General features: G+C 41.7%; 1 protein-coding gene across 2 annotated transcripts in view; it reads right to left on the bottom strand.

The window, feature by feature from the left end:
* Positions 1 to 19367, bottom strand: part of HIVEP1 (HIVEP zinc finger 1) — a 110045-nt gene that overhangs the window by 32547 nt on the left and 58131 nt on the right. For both annotated transcript variants that reach the window (XM_066623942.1, XM_066623941.1), the window contains 2 exons: positions 9814 to 9867; positions 3 to 5950 (listed from right to left, as the gene is read on the bottom strand). In XM_066623942.1, coding sequence (XP_066480039.1) covers positions 3 to 5950; positions 9814 to 9867 — 6002 coding nt within the window. The remainder of the gene's footprint in view (positions 1 to 2; positions 5951 to 9813; positions 9868 to 19367) is intronic.

Genomic DNA, 19367 nt, shown 5'->3' on the forward strand with positions numbered 1-19367 from the left:
ACCTTAAGTAAGCTGTTCTTCCACTTCCTTGAGTAGACCAGTATATCGGATTTAAAGTTAGTACTTATTGCTTGAGCGTAAGATGATTTTCCAGCATTCTGTTTTGAATTCAGAAGGGAAAGAGCAATCTTTGTTGGCAAACCAAGTGGATTGGGATCGTTGGGACTGATCGACCAAGAAGAATAAGCTGAAGTCTTTTGGTCAGTTTGTAAGAGATGTACAGGTTTCCTTTTTAGCAGGTAACACCATGTAAAATTTGTTGCAGTCTTTAGGCTTGGAAAAGATAATTGCTGTATATCACCTGCACTGACGACAGACAAAGTGGCTCCAGGTTTTGCTTGGCTCTGGATACTCTGGATACTGCGTTGTCTACTCTCATTATGAACTCCCGGAGACTCTCTTTCTTGATTGTTATCTAAAGCCTTGAGAAGTGCAGTCTGAGTATTCAGCAGAGCAGGTTCAAGGAACTTTCTAACTGCAAACCTAACATTTTCGGAGGCTGGTAGGTTCTCATTTTCTAAAGGTTCTTTTATGAATGAAGAAATCCCAGACTGAACACATCCAGATGAACCAGGAGGCAGCACATCTGATGAATTACTGACTCCACTGCTTGTGTCTTGAGGTAACACATCTTGATCCAATGAGAAACTGTCAAGGGGTTCAATGGTACAGATCTGTCGCACTAACTGTGGTTTCTTCTGCTTACTAGGTTCACTGGCTTTTATGTTTAATGGATGCAACGATACAGCACCTGTTGTGCAAGCCTCTCCACTCTCATCTTTAACACGCTTCTGGTGCTTCTCCATGGCAATGTCTAAACTGTTGGCTGGGGAGAGCATGCGTTTACTTGAGGCTGTAGTTTCCTGTTGAGGAAAAAGTCCACCCACTGGCACTTTCTGAATCTTATTTAAGGACCCCAAAGAAGCTGAATTTTTGCTTCCTGTCTCATAAATTGCATTTTCAAACATAGGTGCTGGCTGTGAACTTGGCAAGCATCTCAGATGATCTTTGTGGGAGTTTGGCAGCTGAACTGGATCTTTGACTGTTGGCACGGATGCAGTATTTGTTTTACAAAGAGATTGGTTTGCCTGATCCCGAGTCACTAAAATTTGAGGAAGGGGTGAAACAGTAGCCAAACCATATGATGGAATATTACTATGAATGCGAACAGGAACAACAAAGGGTGCAGCTCGATGGACTTGACCACTACAGTTCTCAGGAGCAGTTCGTTGCAAGGGAGGCGTCACGTATGTATTGGATACTTTATCATTTAGCAAAGTTCCAGTCTGCTCCATGCAAGCTGCACCTGGAAGACCTACAGGGTATTGCTGTCCTATGTGCAATGCATTAACCTGAAGCTGGTATTTAGGAGCAAAACAATCCTCTTGCATACTATGCTGACCAGCAACCATGTTCATGTTTTTCAGAGTTCCAAGTGCTGTTCCTTTAAGGGACATTTGGGAATTCTGACTGAATGAAGGTTGTGGACTCTGATGATGCAAGCCAGGGTCTACAGACTGATCACTGGAAGAAGGCAGGTGAAGGGAGCTGTTGCTTTTAATTGACTGAGTCTCATACAAAGGCTTGGTATAAGTCTGAGGATGCTGAGAGCTTGAAGGAAGTTCCTCAGAAAGTTTCCCAGCAATCTGCAACCTCTGAAATGATGCTGTAGAAATATCTGCTGCAGGAGCCGCTGGGAAGGAAGTGCTAGATATTATTTCAGGCTGATTCTTTTCTGAAGGAATATTTAAAGATATTTGTCTTAAAAGGGGCCCCCTCCTTCTTTCTAACAGAGGTACATGTCCAACCCCACTATTGCCAGAAGACAACTTGGAAGTAGATATCTCTCGAAGTGAGGCAGGTTTGGATGGAATAATACTTCCACAGTCAAAGGACTTGCTCCTGTAATCTGCAACTTCCATGGATGGCTGGGTGCAGTTAATTTGTTCAGAAGCAGCACGCCGCATTTCTCTGTAATGGGGACTAGGTACGCCAAGCATATTTGAATTGGTAGGAATTTTAAGGAATTCTAGGGATTTATTACAAGGTTCCCCTTTGGAAGTGCTCTCAGTCTTAGAAACATCATCTTTATCAAAAGAAGCTGAGAAACTAGATGCACGTGATAAACTGCTCTCACGACTCAGACTTCTGGAAAGTGTAGATTCAAAGCTTGACTCTGCAGATGAATGCTCCATTTCAGCCAAGCGAATTCTTTTCTTTTTGGGAGGAAGTTTTTCTGTGGGTAGTTTTGACAGAGTTTCACTACGCTGGGGCCAATTAAATTTCTCCGTCTTCTCCTGATCACTGCATTGGCTTTCCAGGTCTCTGTCTGGTTCTTCTGTGACCAGTATTTCAGGAACCTGGATGTTATGTTGGCGAACAAGTCTTAGTGGTTGCCCTGGTGCATTCCTTTCACTAGGAGTGACTTGGCGTTCACAGAACATAACTCTTGATGCTTCTGCTACTTGAGGGCAGTGGGAGCTACTCAGAGGCAAACGTTTTTCCTCTTGAACTACAGTGGTGTTCAAAGAATGAATCTTTACAGACTTGCTCGCATCCTGAAAAGAAACTGGCGATACTCTTTCAAAAGAATCTGATTTTTCAAATGAACTGGGTCGGCTCAAGGAGTTAGTATGCTGTATCACTGAAATCCCAGCCCCCTGTCTTTTCAGTTCAGATTTCTCTTGTACAGCTGGAATAGTCTGCTTCTCTCCATGCAGTAACAACTTTGGCTCCATGGTCTGTTCTATGCTACAAGTCTCCAGTTCATTCTTTGTGAGTTTCTGAAGTGGAATGCTATGGGAACCTAGAATAGTGGCAGTATGTTTAGAGACACTGACTGTGTTTCCTGGTTTATTTTGACACTCTGATCCAGCTGCGCTCTTGGACAAACTACTTGCATCATTAGTCTGTGGGTCATCATCATCATCACCAACGCTTTTCATCTTTCGCCGTTTTCGTATCTGAGACGTCTGTTCCCAGACACCAGTTGAAGTTGCAACTCGATAGTGAAGGATTTGGGGTTGTGTACTGTTAGGGACCGTCTTGTGTTCAGAGTCTCGTATAGCTGCCTTGGTTTTTGGTCCATGCAACTCTGAACAATAGAACTTTTTATGATTTTCAAAGTTTTCCAGTTTTCTATATCTGTTTCTACAAGTCTCACATTCAAACATTGTCCCTCGACCTTGATGTGATTTTTTTATTTTATCCAAATTCGAACCTTGTACAAATGACTTGCTTCTTGCCAATAAAAATTCATTAGATGTATTGCATCCATAACTTTCATCTACAGATCGTGCTGGTCCAAAACTGTGGCCTTCACTAGCTGAAGAATCTTCTATTGCTGTTTGTCTCACAAGAGTGCGGGGATGTCCACCTTGAACCTGTGGAGTGGCAGGTCCTGGCACAAAGACATCATCATACAAGGATCCAATTTTATCATCAAATGACTGGCTGCCTCGTAGAGGGTGAGGGGGAGGTATTACATTTGTAGGTACAGCTGAATAACTGGTTGTAGGCATAGAATTACTTCTGGTTATAGGTAAACAATCAATAGTTGGTACAGACAGAAGTAAAACTTGCTTTGACTTTTCAGTAGGTGTAAAAGGAGACTTTGGTATATCAGAGCTTGAGCTAGTTCTTCTACCCATTGGTTTCAGGTCAAACTGGAAGGAGTCTTTAAAAATGTAGGATTTTGGAGAGTCAATACTGCCTCTTCTTGAAAGGGATGTTCTTCGCGGCTTCACACTGTCTAACTGTTTGTCATCCACTACCGCTTCGTTATCAGATATTAACTTTGAAATGCGTTCTTCAAGTGTCTTGGTGGCCAAAGGTGGTCTCATTTGGCCAGATGAAAGCAAATTCTTGTCAGCACAAACTGTTTGCACTACAGGTGTAACACTGGTGCACATTCGCGGTAAGAAACTTTTACTTGTGTCTTTTTCAGAAGCGGGAAGTCCCTTCATAAATGGAGTTGGTGGACTCATGGTCTGATCTGCACTTTCTGAACGTGAAAAATAGCCTGAATCAGTGCTGCCTAAACTTCTAGGACTCAAGAGGCACTTCCCTTGCTGATCCTGGGAACAATCTGTTGCCTGCTGTCTTTGTAGTTGTGCATGTACTACTGTCCCTAGGGGGGTCCCAAACTGCTCCTCAGAAATGCCCGTTTCCAGATGTTGCTTGGATATATCAGGCACCTTTACCAACTCGGTGTGTGTTACATTTGGTTTCACATTTGTGATTTTTATGTCCCCTTGCTGCAGTGTTGGAGGAAGAGTAGAAGTGGGGTCTGCTATTTTGGGGCTATCAGATTTTAAAGTGGAAACATTTACAGGATGAACAATAACTTTAGGCAAAGCAGTCCTTGCTTGCATGGTTGAGTCTTGCAATGAGGAGTCACCCAATATGTATTCTGGATTGCTTGGTGAGATGGTGCTACCTTTGTGCAATGATTCAGAATTGGAAAGGATTTTCACTACATGTGCAGGGTCCAGTTCTAATGATCCTTGGTCATCTTGTCTTTCATCAGCTGTGCCTTCATCATCACTATCACCACTTTCGTCCACATCAGAATGGATGCTAAGTGCTTTGTCTGATTCGTGGGAGAGAAACAAACCACTCGAATCTGGTTGGGGGACAAGGCCAAGTTTGATAGCGTGAGCATGGGACTTTTTGTGCTTGTACAGATTGCTTTTGGTCTTAAATGAAAACCCACAAGTCTCACAAGGATATGGCCGTTCTCCTGTGTGGGAGCGGATGTGCTTTAAGAGAACACTGGGCTTGGCACAAGCCCTGTTACAATACTCACAGACGTATTTCCCCAGTTTTTTAGGCTTCTGGTCTTTCAACAGACTACATATTTGTTCTACGCTGTGGCTGACAACTGAAGCGATTGGGGCTGAACTGTACAAGGGAGAAATGGGTAACTGAGTTGTGGAGCTAGATGGATGAACTGACAAAGGAGAAGTTTTCGCTACAAGCTGGTTTTGAGAAAAAACCTGAGTAACAGTAGAAGAAGATGGAGGGCTGATAATAGAAGAGGTTACTGCTATGCTGTATATATGCTGGAGCTTGAGATTTTCTTGACTCTGCTGCTGATGTACCAGTGAACTAGTGAAGCTGGGACATGCAGTGACCTGTTGGTTTTGTTGCCCAGCTTTAGCAAGAACGTGTTCTTGTGAGTGAGCAACTGAGTAGATCTGTGCTTGTTCACTCTTCCCTGATGTTGCTACATGCAGAGTCTGTGAAGTGCAAGGATAAAATTGAGATCCAGCTACAAATTCTTGCTGCAACAAAGCAGCATGACTTTGGACACTCAGTGTATTGGATGTGAGACAAGAAGAGGAGCTTATAGTTGTATTTGGTCTCAGTTTTTCTATTTGCATCCCACTAGAAGGGCACTCTTGTGCTAAGGTGTTTAGCTCAGGCTCCATAGCTTTCAGTAAGACATCGAATGCAGTATTTGTACATGAAGATGAATTAGTACAATCAAAAAAATTAATACATTCATCACTGTCAGCCTTGGCTGCACTTAACGAATTGCTAAGGAGTCCCTTCTTCACTGACAAATTCTGTTGGGATGAACTGTAGTCTTCTACTGGCCATTTATTCAAGTCCAAGGATTGAGGTAACAGAGACAACTTGGTGGGCAGTGAAGTCTCAGACATGGTTGGTTTAACAGCTACCTCACTGCTAAGCGCCCCCTCATTTTGTTTATTTTGTTTCCCATTTTGTGTAGTCAAAGTGTTCTCTTCTTTTAGGAGCTCTGAAGTATCAGGAAGAATATTAGAAGATGAAGGAAGTTCTTCTACTTTTTCCTTAGGTTTCGCTCGAGCTGGAGTTCTCAGAGGTGATTTTGGTATTTTTGTCAAATGATTTTCAGTTACAATCTTTTTACGCTTCACGCCTTTAACTGTATCTGTGCTCCCTCTTGTAACAGCTTCAGAGATTTCTGTCCAAATACAAAGAGATAAGAGTCACACAGTGACAGTGTAAAGTATATCAGTATTTACTGATATTTTCATCACTTTTAAGATGAAAAAGGTGATTTACAGCCCAATCCTATGGCTGTCTACTCAGAAGTAAATTCCTTTATAGCCAATAGCTCTTGCTCCCAGGAAAGTGTGGATAGGATTGGGCTCTTATTTAAAAAAATTTATATACCACTTTCCAGTGCTCAGCATGGTTCACATACAATAAAAATTAAATAAAATACAAAGTGGGTGCTCCATATCCATGGGGATTTGGTTTCAGGGTTTCTCGCGAATACAAAAAATCATGGATGCTACACTTATAAGTTGCCATAAAATTGCCGAGTAATGTACAGAAGAGCTGTGAAATGGGGGGGGGGTGATCTGTGATGTAGTTGGAGGCTACACAGCAGGGTATGCGGAAATTCCCCCCCCCCCAATACATTTTCAATCCACAGTTGACTGAATTTGCAGATATGGGACAGACCGCAAGAATGCTAGACTCTACTTCCTGTTAGCATTACCTGTCGCCTCTTCTAGCATTCCTCTAGCTGCTATGCATCTAGGTTGTCATATCTGTTTTGTTTTCCAAAGCATTCTAAATAAAGCAAAAGGAAGAAAACTGCCTTTTGCAAAGTATTTGCTAACAAAGATAAGTGAATCAGGAGTGTGACGGGGGAGAATTTGAGAACCATGGATAAGTGAAACTGCAAATATAGGGCCTGCAGATATATACTTTTCAATACAAGTGACACATTGTATATTTTACACATTTTACATATTGTTCGTGGGCTGAAAAAATCAGTTTTATGAATGAACAAGTTTTACTTAGGGTTTTTTGTAATTAGCATGATATGTAATCAGAACAAAAAAGAAAGGTGACAATTACAAATAATGCTTAAACGGAGAAATGGTATATAACGAGTATAAAGGTCAAACATTAGAAAATGATCTGACAAAAAATCAAGTTGCTATGGGCCAGATAAAATCTTGTGCTGGGCCAGATGTGGCCCCCAGCCATAGTTTGGAGATCCCCGAAATAGAATATTCCACATCCATGATAACTATTATAGAGAATAAACACACTGTAGGACAACCATATCTTAGTTTGCAAGCAAGAAAAATAAATATGCAAATAGGGTTTACATTTTTGGCCTCTAGGTCTATAATATTCACCAAAAAATGTGTGAATGAAATAAATCTCTTTTGGTGGGTGTCACTGAGGAATGTTGCGATACCTATTCATATTTTCCGTTTTCACATGCAAGACAGAATTGATGGAAAAGCTTTAAAAGTTGAAGTGCTAAATTCTGAAAAAAAGCACACATGAAGTCTGTTTTTCTCCTCTCAATTGTCAAAACAATTCCAGCTCTGCTGAGTCTGGCAGCCACAACTGATTTACTGAGTAGATTTCAGCAGCGAGAGATTTAAAGCATATGCACGTACAAATGCTACATTTCCCTCAACAATTGCCAGAAGAAATGAAATTCCCCATTCAGATAAGAAATTAAGAAGCAAGAATCTGAGTTCCCAGATCTTGTCTTCTACCATGTGGTTTGGGGACTTATCTGCACAGAGAGTTTAAAGGGTGAAAAGAAAGCTGGAGGTCCACAGGGGAGCTCCAAGCCAAAATGCCAACAAGATGCAGAAGAGAAAACCAGAAGTATCAAGTTTGCAAATACAACTGACTATTGTGATACTTTTGGAAAGACCATGTTGTTCCCCAAAAATATACAGTGTACAGAAATCCCTTAAAACAGAGCCAAACAGTCAAAAGAACAAGAGATAGAGAGAAGATAAGCGCACCAAGCTGAGAGGGGGCTATAACTGTCCACCCCAGATATTGAGGTAACTGGGGCTTAAAGCCCTTCTGCTTTTACAGATGTCACATTTCCTTTGTATGGGAATACAGCTGTGTGTCACTTAATGATAGAGATGCATTCCCACACACCCCTTGTCAAGTGATGCCGGATGTTAAATGACGTCATCTATTTTAAGCCTCTGATGCCAATGGAAGATGTGCTCCCCTAACCTCTGGAGGCTTTTCTAAGATGCTGTTTGCATCTGTGCACTTCCTTTGCAAGGCTCAGAATGGCCTTTTTGGCCAAAAAGATTGCAACTTCCAATTTCCTCAGTAAACTGGAAGTGACTTTTTTTGCCTTATAAGGCATTCTAGGCCTGGGGAAACCCCCTGGAGGAAACCGGGAAACAGGAAATTTTTCAGCCAAAAAGGCCATTCTGAACCTCACACACAGATGTGTGCTGCCTCTGCAGGGCTCAGAAAAGCCACCATAGGTCCCTGGTGCTCCCCTCGGCTTCAGAGGCTGGGGGGAGGGGGGAACAGTGATCAGCAACGGGCCGTATGGACTATTGCACATGTGGCCTGTCGCACGTCAGAATGTTGCGAAGTGCCTTTTGCCTGTAGTTGCAATTTATTAGACCCATTCTCAATAGATTTGTCTACCACTTCCCATTGACTATGATAATCTCAGTAAACCCTCAATTTCTGAGTCAGTATATCTTTAAATAGTAGTTGCTGAAGGTAAACAGCTGGGAGGGTAACTGTTCTCATGCCCTGCTGTAGACTTCCTGAAAGTTTTTTTTTTTTTTTTACACCACTGCAGGAAACAGCATGGATTTTTCATCTGATCCAGCGGGGCTCTTCTTATATTCCTACAAAATCTTATCACATTTATTCTTTGTTAATTCATGTTAGAGATGAACATGCACAGGCAATATTCCCCTTTTGTAGCCAGTGAAGTATATTTTAAAAAGTCGCAAAACACCTTCAATAACTCAAATCAGATGGTTATAGCTGGAGTCTACTGCTGCTGCCACCCCATCTGGCAAGTTCATCAGCTGGCCATCTGGCAGCCCATTCTTGAATTTCCAGCTGATTTTGCCTGTTTCAACTTGCAGGTTCTTGCCACAAAATTGCATTTTGCTGACTCACTCAAAATCACTCATTTTGAATAGCCCCTTATCTGATCCATCAGTGTCATGTAACCATATATAGGCATGCTCCAGTGTCTGTGAGGGTTCCATTCTGGATCTCCCGCATGCATCAGCGGCTACCAGAGACACCCTTTAAAAAGATAGGAAAAATGAAGTTAAAAATAGCTCTGTTTACCTTAGCGCAGCAAAACCGCTGTGTTTTCATAGCTCTAGGTGGTTTTCCAAGCTGTCTGCAGGCTCTTCCTGGTCACTTGGAGGATCTTCCCTTCTTCCAATATCGCCTTGGAATGCGTCATGATGCATTCTCTTCCTGGTCGTGATGCATTCTGAGGCAAGAGTGGAAGAAGGGAGGAGCCTCAGAGCATCCAGGAAGAGGGTACAGGCAGCTTGGAAGACTGCCTGCAGACAGGAAAAGTCAGCTACTTTGCTGTACTAAGGTAAACAGAGCTATTTTTAGCTTTCTCCTTCACATTCCCTATCTTTATAAAGAGCGTCCCCAGTATCCACAGACCTGCAGATAACTAGAACCGCAGATACCAGGGTACCCCAATATATGCATATCTATCTTCAACCACTTTAACCCAACAACATTTCAAAACAAAAGTGAAAGAGTACAAAAGTACACCTATAATTACAGAAAGCAGCTATAGCCTTCAACTAACACCCTTAATGCGTGCATTTTTCTACTTGAATTTGAGCACCAAAGTATGAATGAAAAGTGAAAATCAGCCCTAATTAATGGCTATGTAGTGAAATGAATGTTCTCTTGATATTAAGCAATATAACATTTTTTATAACACCAGAAGGCCTTGTTCATAGATAAATGTAAGCTGAGTCAATGGAGTTGAGGGGGAGGAGGAGAAAGAAGAGAAATAGTGGTGTGTTTTACCTTTCTGTGGGTCTTCAGTTTCATTAAGTTCTTTCTGTGCTTCTTCAATTTTGTCTAAGGAGAACAATAAAATATGCATCAAACCTAAACGCAAAAATTATGTTTGAAAATAAATGATTTTTCCATAACAACTGTTATGGAAAACAGTACCTTAATGTATAGCCTAGCTATACATTATAACAATAGAAATATAAATCAATTAGCACAACTCATTTTTAGATTTACTTCTGGCTACAATATTATATGGGATAAGCAGAAATAAAAGTAGAAGAGTAGAACCTGGGCTTGACAATGTCTCAAGAAAGTTGAGCAGAATGAATATTCACAAGAGTTTAGTGTTTTGGGATAGCCCCCAAGACTCCTGGCACTCAAAAACAGCATGTGGATTGTTTCCTACTAAAGGATAACAAAATAAGGAAAGAGGTGGTAGTCACCAAGATATGTAGGGTTCAAGTAGTTCAGGGCTTTAAGTTCTCAAACAACTGGAATAAAAGTCTCATATGCTTTAGGTACCAACTTTTTTTTAGGAGACAGTTCTTCCATCTTTGTCTTGCAAGAAAACATCAGTACATGGCAAAAACTGCTAATGGTGTGAACTGCGCAAGAGGGAAAGCTCTCCCTTTCACTCCTGTGAAAATTAAAGTGTACCTAGGGATCAGATTTAGTGCCTTTCCCTACTCCCAAACACAGATAAAATAATAACTTTTAAGAAACTGGAGAAAATAAGCTTGAAAAAGATATAATCAAGCTGTGAAAATAACAATCCCTATACTCTGTTCCTACTGCTTAAGTTTCTTCTCTCTCACACACACACCCAAAATGGGGCATACTACCAGGTAAGTGTGGATAGTGTTGCAGCCTAAGAGCCCAATCTTATCCAGCACAGAAGCAGCAGCTCCAAATGGCTACTGCCAGATCTGGATCTGAGCAGGCTGGAAGTTTCCTCAAGGGAAGGGGACATCATCTACCCTGACACTCCAAAACAGCTGTTTTTCTGTATGTCAATGAGTATACCCTAAACTCATTTCTCTCCCTGCAATTTGTATGTACTCTTGCTCTGGAATTCTCCTGACTGACCATGGCATAGTAACATGCTGGTACAATATCTCAATTAGCATATGGCACTGACTTGCTCTTTTTGGCATGACCTCATGAATAAGTGAAACTGTCATCTCAGTGAATCGTTTTCATGTGCCTTAGGATTCTGGCCCTAGACTGCAAGCCCTACAAGAAGTGCCAGACTTTCTTTGTATAGCATCATGCACGCTGATCATAACAAATTAATAGCCTTGATAAAACCTCAATATAACCCCTACCCATAGTATTTCAGTTGATAAAGTTTTGGGAGGTATCTTAATTGCCCTGTAATCACTTTTGAAAACTGGTACTATTTTAGTACTCCTTAAGATTTAAATTTGCCAAGTGTTTCACAGTCCCTGTTCTGAACTCATCTCCATGACAACCATGGAGACAGGTTGCTATCATTTTCATATCATCTTACTGAGACCAAGGCTGGCTTGCTCAAGGCCATCCAACAAATCCCTGTCTGAGCTGGGATTTCATTCATTTTCATTCTCTGTGTAATACTTTTAGAAACAAATGCTAACAACGTTCTACTTAACAGAAAACACACATCTTCACATACAGGCATGCCCCCTTATCCATGGGGGATCCATTCCAGAAGTCCAGTGGATACCTGAAACTACGGATACCGGTGAAAGGGGTGCTCTACTCCCCTTGCCACCAGAGCAGAGTCTGAGCTCACCAGAGGCCGAAGATATCCATCCCGAACCTCTGCCGAGCTCAGGTTGAGTTGTATAACTCAAAACACATGACTTCAGGTTTCATAATTAGAAGTCACAAGTTTTGAGCTATAAATTTGAGCCAGGCAGAGCTCCCCTTGCCTTTGGAGGAGTGTGCATGGGCTGCGCATGCTAGAGGGGCCTGGATCTGAACCTTGGATACCAGAATTCGTGGATACGGGATCTGCGGGTCCCCCGTATGTTAAGGTTACAGTTGTTTAGGGTGGTCATTCAAATAACAATGGAAAGTGTATCCACCACTGTGGTCTAGAACAGGGGTGTCACTCATTTCAAACCAAGGGCCAAATAGCATTTATGATGCCTGCTGAGGGCCAGAAGTGATGTCATTAGGCAGGAAATGATGTCATTAAACAAGTCATAACCAAAAATAAGCACTTTCTCACTTACAACCTCATTAGCTGCAAAGGACAGAAGAGAAAATATGCAAATCTTGATCATATTTCAAGATATGGCCCAATTTTCCTGTGGGCTGCCCTTTCAGAAGTAACACCTCAGCACCGCTCAGCAGATGAGAGCCTGAGGACCTCATCTGGTCCCCGGGCCTTATGTTTGACATCCCTGGTCTCAACGCTAGACATCTCAAGTCAGGCAGGCAGGAGCAAGACAGTGATCCAAGTGGTTGGTTTTGCTACAATCCTGTTCCAATCTATTCTTACCCACTTCTTCCACTGCTGCTGGAAAGAGCTTTAGCTCCCACCATTCCTGAAACATCCTTCCCAAGTGTTCTCAACGAACCAGGAACAAACATATCTTTTGTCTAGTGGTGTAGCACCAAATCAACCATGATAGATAGTACAGACAGCTGAAGGTACATAAAATGGGCAAGGAGGCACTTCACTCAAATCAGAGACTCAGGAATAAGTCTTATGAGACAAGGGCTTACAATCCAAATGGTAGACAAGACAAGGAGGAGGCAAAAAAGGAAGATGAAAGGGGTGGGGCAAGGTGACAGGATGAATTAATGTCTCTTAGGGAAGAGCTTGAGTGTAGTCAGTGGTGTAGCAAGCAGGGGGCAGGTCAGTCCACCCTGGACACCAGGCTGGGAAGGTATGCACTCCATACGTATGCACTCCACACGTATGCACTCCAGCAACTTTCTGAGTTAGTACAGTGGATGGAGCAAGCACACATTCACAGCGGCAACTGCAGCAATATCTAAAAATCACTATGCTGCTTCTATGAGTGCATACAAGTACACTCCACCATACAAGTGCATACAAGTACACTCCACATTTGGACTTAGGAGAACCAGAAATGACATCACAACATAGCGGGCTGTCACAACATTGCTTGCCATCGTGACTTCACCGGATTGGGCATCATGGCCCTTGGTGATGTCATTGAGTATGGGAACAAAGCCAAGCGTCAGCTGGAAAGGAAAAGGGTGACAGGTGGTGGGTAGAGAGGGAAATAAAAGCCACTGAAATGCAACTCCTCCCCACACTGCTGGGATAATGCAAGAAACTGGAATTGTGGCTCTAGTTTCAGAGAAATGGAAACACCAGTGGCAGGCAGACTGCATGATCCTAGATTTCTCATTTTACCCAGTGGTACAGGAAGCAGCACCACCGTGGCAGTTTCCATGCCACCATTTCAACAGAACCTCCCAGCTTGAATCAGGTCCTGGCTGGGGTTATGCATGCTACATCTGTTATCTAGAGTGACAGGATGTGCCCTCGAGGGCACTGGAGGTCACTGACTAAAGACAGGAATATTGCAGCCTGAAACACAGAGAGCACTGTTGCAATGATGAGGCAAGGGCAGGAAAGTCACATACAGAGTGAGTGAGGAAGGAACTGCATTTTGCTCTTCAATTAACATTTGAAGGCCTTTTAAAAATAAGCAAGAGCTGCTGCGCGCCCCTCCCCCAATGTCTCAAGCTGATGTAGTGAGTAGTGGGACTGATGCTCTAACACAGCCATTTTCAACCACTGTGCCGTGGCACATTGGTGTGCCACAAGTGGTTCATAGGTGTGCCACAGGAACTTGGGAGAAGGTTATTTATTAGTAGGTCCAGTTGGGGATGAGAGCCCCCACTGGCAGCACACTTGGCTTGTCAATTGTCAAAAATGTGATTGTGTTCCTTGACAATTTTAGCGCCTTGTCACTGTGCGCCTTTTTCCTGAGATGAAAAATCACTGCTCTAACATAATGGGCATTCTTACTTTACCAACAAACCTATAGTTAAAGGAGCATACAGAGATACAGTTAAAGGAGCATATAGTGATATTCAGGGCACATGCAAAACTTATTGACTTCGTATCAGATCTTCCCTGATGTTTAATAGTATGGGTTGGAAACAGTATGAACATAATACTTAAAAGAACACTTACTTTCACCTGGGGTCAAACAAATACCAGATTATGTTCCAGTATTTTAGGTTTTGGCTGTGTAATAAGATATATTATTGGTTGCTAAATGTGCCACTAAAGTTAGTTAAGAGTGACCTCTTGCATGTTCTATCCCTGACAGAAGTGAGGGGGGTGGCACAAGAAGGGGGTGGCAGCTAGGAGAAGGGCCTTCTCAGCTATGGCACCACAGTTAAGGAACTTGCACCCCTATGAATTATGAACTGCTCTTTCCCTTGAAGCACTCCAATGGAGGCTAGAATACAGACTGGCATTTATGTAGAGTTGGGTTATGGGGAGGATTTTTGTATTGTTTATTTTTTTCATGTTTTACATCTGCTTTTATTGCAACCTTTGGTGGCTGTTGTATTTATTGCTGCTTTTATTTTTCTGCAGTTGCTACATTTTATATTTGTTACCTTCTGTTATTCATTTATTTATACAGGTATTTATATACCACCTTTCTTTGATCGTCAGATTTCTCCTCAGACTTTAATCCTAGGTGGTTTACATAGGCAGGCTGTTCTAAACCCCCGGCAAGGATTTTTACAATTGAATAGTTCTAGTCATTCATAGAACACACACACAGTGTTATAACATTGGGCTTATGCTACCAATATTAGCATATGTTGTGTCATTCAATGAATCACCATTGACATCAATGAATGTCAGTAATGGAATTACCCCAACCTGTCTGGGGTATATATTTTTAGGATCATACACTGATGACATAGGCCAGAAGCATAAAACAACTAATCATTTAGTTACCACTTGCTTTACCTCCTATCAGAGAGCATTTCACAATCAGTGTTATCAGATTAATTATTGGTGAAATAAGTGTTAGCATAAGAAAGGAGATGTTAATAATAACCCCTGCTAATTGGGTAAGAGGCACTTTTTCAAGTGGGTGCTCCTTTTTTTAGCAGGGGGGAGAGTAACTGGCCCACCTCACCCCAGCAGTGTCTGTTCTAGTGGCTGTCTGCTGGTATTCATTTGCATCTTTTTAGAATGTGAGCCCTTTTGGGACAGGGAGCCATTTAGTTATTTGATTTTTCTCTGTAAACCGCTTTGTGAACTTTTAGTTGAAAAGCGGTATATAAATACTGTTAATAATTAATAATAACAACAGTATTTATATATCATTTTTCAACAAAAAGTTCAGAAAGCGGTTTACAGAGAAAATCAAATAACTAATGGCTCGTGTTCATGTTATCAGGACACTGAAAGTATCTATATCACAGTTTTTACTTTATTAACTAATTCAAACCTGCTTCCAAAAGTCATGAACATTGATGCTAGTATTTGTCTTTTCTTTTTTTAAAGCATGTAAAGTGGTTGTATAAGCATTTATCACAAACATAAATGCTTATACAACCACTTTACATGCTTTAAAAAAAGAAAAGACAAATACTAGCATCAATCTTCTGCTAAGCGTAACAAATTGACCTTGAGCTACCCAGCTGCTTAAGGCTTTGTGGAAGTGTAGTCAGCACATCATAATTTACTGATTGTCAATATCAGCTACATCATCTGGCAAAGTTTATGATCGGATTGTTAAAATGCTATTGAATAAAACTGTTCCTTCTAATTGCTTTATAAGAGAAGACTTACGTTTCTCTTCAAAATAATTGGTGGCGTACATGTTTTTAAACCTAAATGGCAAGCAGCCATTAGGCAAACCACTTAACAGCAAAGAAGGTGAAAAGTCACCAGCTGAATCATGGGATTAAGGCATCCATTTACAATGCACAAGTAGCATTACATAACAGCTTTACTTCTTATTACAAACAACCACTATCTCATCTGTTTCCCAAAATAGGGCTTATAACTATGCTGACACATTTTGTAGCGATTGGTATTTATAGATTCTTTCAATGAAGAAAGGCAGATATGACATAAAAGCTGATACGGCAAAAACTTTAAAATATGATGTATCAACATATGCTTCTAGTCAACAAATATTCAAGAATTATGGTACCTGAATTATATTAGGTATAATTATTATTAACATTATTAACAGTATTTATATACCGCTTTTCAACTAGAAGTTCACAAAGCGGTTTACAGAGAAAAATCAAATAACTAAATGGCTCCCTGTCCCAAAAGGGCTCACAATCTAAAAAGATGCAAATGAATACCAACAGACAGCCATTAGAACAGACAGTGCTGGGGTGAGGTGGGCCAGTTACTCTCCCCCTGCTAAAAAAAGGAGCACCCACTTGAAAAGTGCCTCTTACCCAATTATCAGGGGTAATATAATAGGCATAAAACAATCCTGATTCTATCAAAATCAACATGAGGCCTAGCACTGATATTTGAAGGAGTTGGCAGTGATTCTTTTACATTTAAAAATTTCATTATATTTTTATAAAGTCAAGATATGACAGAGATGCATATATCTCTACAGAGTACCTATATCTCATTATTTATGTTTTATAATGGGGCTCCCAAACTTTGAGGAACTAGACATAATATTCCCTGCATTTACATCCTTTACCTCCATCAGTCATTGCCCTGAAAGCTTTTCTTTCTCGATTCAACTATTTAAGGAACATCTCTAGACAGTTAGATTTTGCCTTTGCTGACTGTAAGCGCTTCTTTATCATCCCCCCCACTCTCTGAGCTCTTAAAGGAGCATCACTGTTTATGTGAGGGTCATTAAAACATTACCTGTTCAAAATGGGTGTAGGCACTGTGTTCTGGGATGTTACAAATGGATATGGTGGGGGAAGAGGTGGCTTGTGTCAAACCACTGCCTGAATCCTCTGTCAGTACTGCTGCCCCAATCCCCAATTCTGCTGTCCACACTCCCTAACAGTGGTGCACACTTGCCCACCTGTGAAGGAAGCTTAAGCTCTCCTCGATGTCCAACACTATTGTCTCTGTCACTTTTAATGGCCATGGAGCAAACTGGGCTGCCAGTTTCCTTCCACTGATTACTAGAGGAAGCAGTGACACTGGATGCAGAGGGATGGCCTTTCACTTACCTCTCTCCCTTAGCATCCAGCACTACTGCCACTTTCTCTAACAGCCATGGATAGACTGCCAGGTTCTCAGCATTCCATCTGTCAGCCATGAAAGCAGTCATGGAGCTGAAAGTCAAGGAAGAGAGATATGACTTTCCCATCCTACTCTCTCAAACACATGCGTGTACTACTGTACAAGAAAAAGATGGAGACCAGACTCCATGGAGGTGAGGAATGGGCACAGGGTACCCCCCACCCCAACAACTCACTGCAACCACCAAATTTGCTGCTTGACACAAAGTTTTCAAATTGTGTGATGGACAGGCCATACACACAGGGAGAGGGATGCATATATATTTATACATGTTCAGGACTGTATGTCACTCTCAGCAGTCCCAATCCCTACCTTGTTCCATTGCTTTTTATTGGAGACAATTCCTTTCTAAGTCCAACGTAGGTCATGGATGTATGTATGACTCCATTTACCCTTGTTTACATAATTTCTTATAGGGGAAGTCATTTTAAGACCAAGCTTTCTGGTGCCTAACACAGACTTACACAGGGAATTTCCTGTATTAGAATCTATTAGTGAAGCACCTGTTAGGGTGAAATTTTCTGCAACAGAAATCAGTATCATCTATTGACTTGTACAGAAGATATAGTGGAAGGACAAATCAAGCCCTGTGCACAATAAACAGGTAAATGAAGTATCACAATATAGGGGCAACATTTACTGCCTCTGCAGTGGCTTTTGCAACTGCAAGCCCATTGCTTTGTTCACCAAGTCATTAAGGCCCAAATCCTAACCAACTTTCCAACAATGACAAAGATGTGCCAGTGGGGCATGTGCTGCATCCTGAAGAGGGGTGGCATTCACAGAGACCTCCTCAACATAAGGGAATGTTTGTTCCCTTACCTCGGAGCTGCATTGTTCCAGCCCGGGGGCCAAATGCAGCCTGCGACAAGCCTCTATCCCGCCCACAGCAAGCCTCTGATCCCCTGCAAGCCTCTGGCCCACTCAACTAAATGTGACCAGAGCTGTGCTCCAGTTGCGTCTGGAGAGTGTTCTAAGGGCCAGGGAGGCCATGCGCCTCTCCTCAGAATGCCTTCTAAAAGGCCTAAAGACATCACTTCCTGGTTTTCCTGAAAAACTAGAAGTGCCTTTTTGGGCCACCTGAAGGCCTTAGGCTTTCTGAGGTATTTATTTAAATTTTATATTTAAAACTATATAAAAATTTTATATTTAAAACTTATATTTAAAACTCGTATTTATTTTTCTGGCCCTCGACACCATGCCAGATATTTGATGTGGCACTCTGGCCTAAAGATTTAGAGACCCTGTACTAGGATATAACCAAACTTAGCCACACTCCCTTTCATAAAGGGAGTGAGATGTTGAAGAAATAGAAACTTGATAACGTGCTGAAAATGCTACCCATTCACCATACCCTGTTATTGAAAACTTTCTAAAAGGAGTCACTCATCAGCACTACAGCCTTCCTTATATTAAAAGTACAAGCCCCCTTGCATCAACTGGGAAAATCCATCATTCAGAGACAAAGCACATGTTTTACTCTTGTAACATTATTGGTTAACACCACTGGCATCCCTGTTAGAATCAATCACTGGTACCAGTACAAGGAAGGACCTCTGCCTGAGCTACTGATCAGGGCAGACATTACTTATGTGAAGCTTTGGAATGACTCCCTACAAGCCAGCTTTGAACTAAGCACAACAAGCAAGAATAGTGAATGTTGTCTCCCTCTTGAGAATATTCAAAAGAACATGCACTTCTCCAGAGCTGAAAATGCCATGTAACACATCAGTATTTTATTATTTATTTAAAATATTTATACCCCCTCTAACAGAGGGGTGCAAGACAACTAGTAACTAAATATAAATTAAAAATACAACGCTCATATGTTAGTATAATACAAATCCAGAAGCAAAGAATAATTAGAAAATATTGGGGGGTGGGGGGAAACAGCACCAAATAAGCAATTCTTCCAGCACTGCATGAAGATCTACAGGGAGGAGGGAGTTCCACAGGTGTGGTACAACCAAAGGTCCTTTCCTGTGCTGACACCAACCAAGCATCAGATGGTGGCAGCTTTCACAAAAGGGACCCTTCCACTGATATGCGATGGGACAAGCCATCTCATATTAGAACTCTAAACACACACCTTAAAGCAGGGGTAACAAATGTAAGGTCTGTTGGCTGGATGAGGCCCATGGAAGCTGTTTATCTGGTCCATGTGATAATTGGGCTCCCCAGCACTGCTTCTGTTGAGGCACTGGAAGGGAGAAATAGAAGGAGAACCCAGAAGGCAATGCTATGGGGGGGAAGGGGCAGACGAAGAGGGGCAAAAGACCGAGATGCTGCTGTGGTGGTCGGAAAGCACAACTATCAGATGGGC

Source organism: Tiliqua scincoides, chromosome 4 (genome assembly GCF_035046505.1).
Source record: "Tiliqua scincoides isolate rTilSci1 chromosome 4, rTilSci1.hap2, whole genome shotgun sequence".
Classification (NCBI taxonomy): domain Eukaryota; kingdom Metazoa; phylum Chordata; class Lepidosauria; order Squamata; family Scincidae; genus Tiliqua; species Tiliqua scincoides.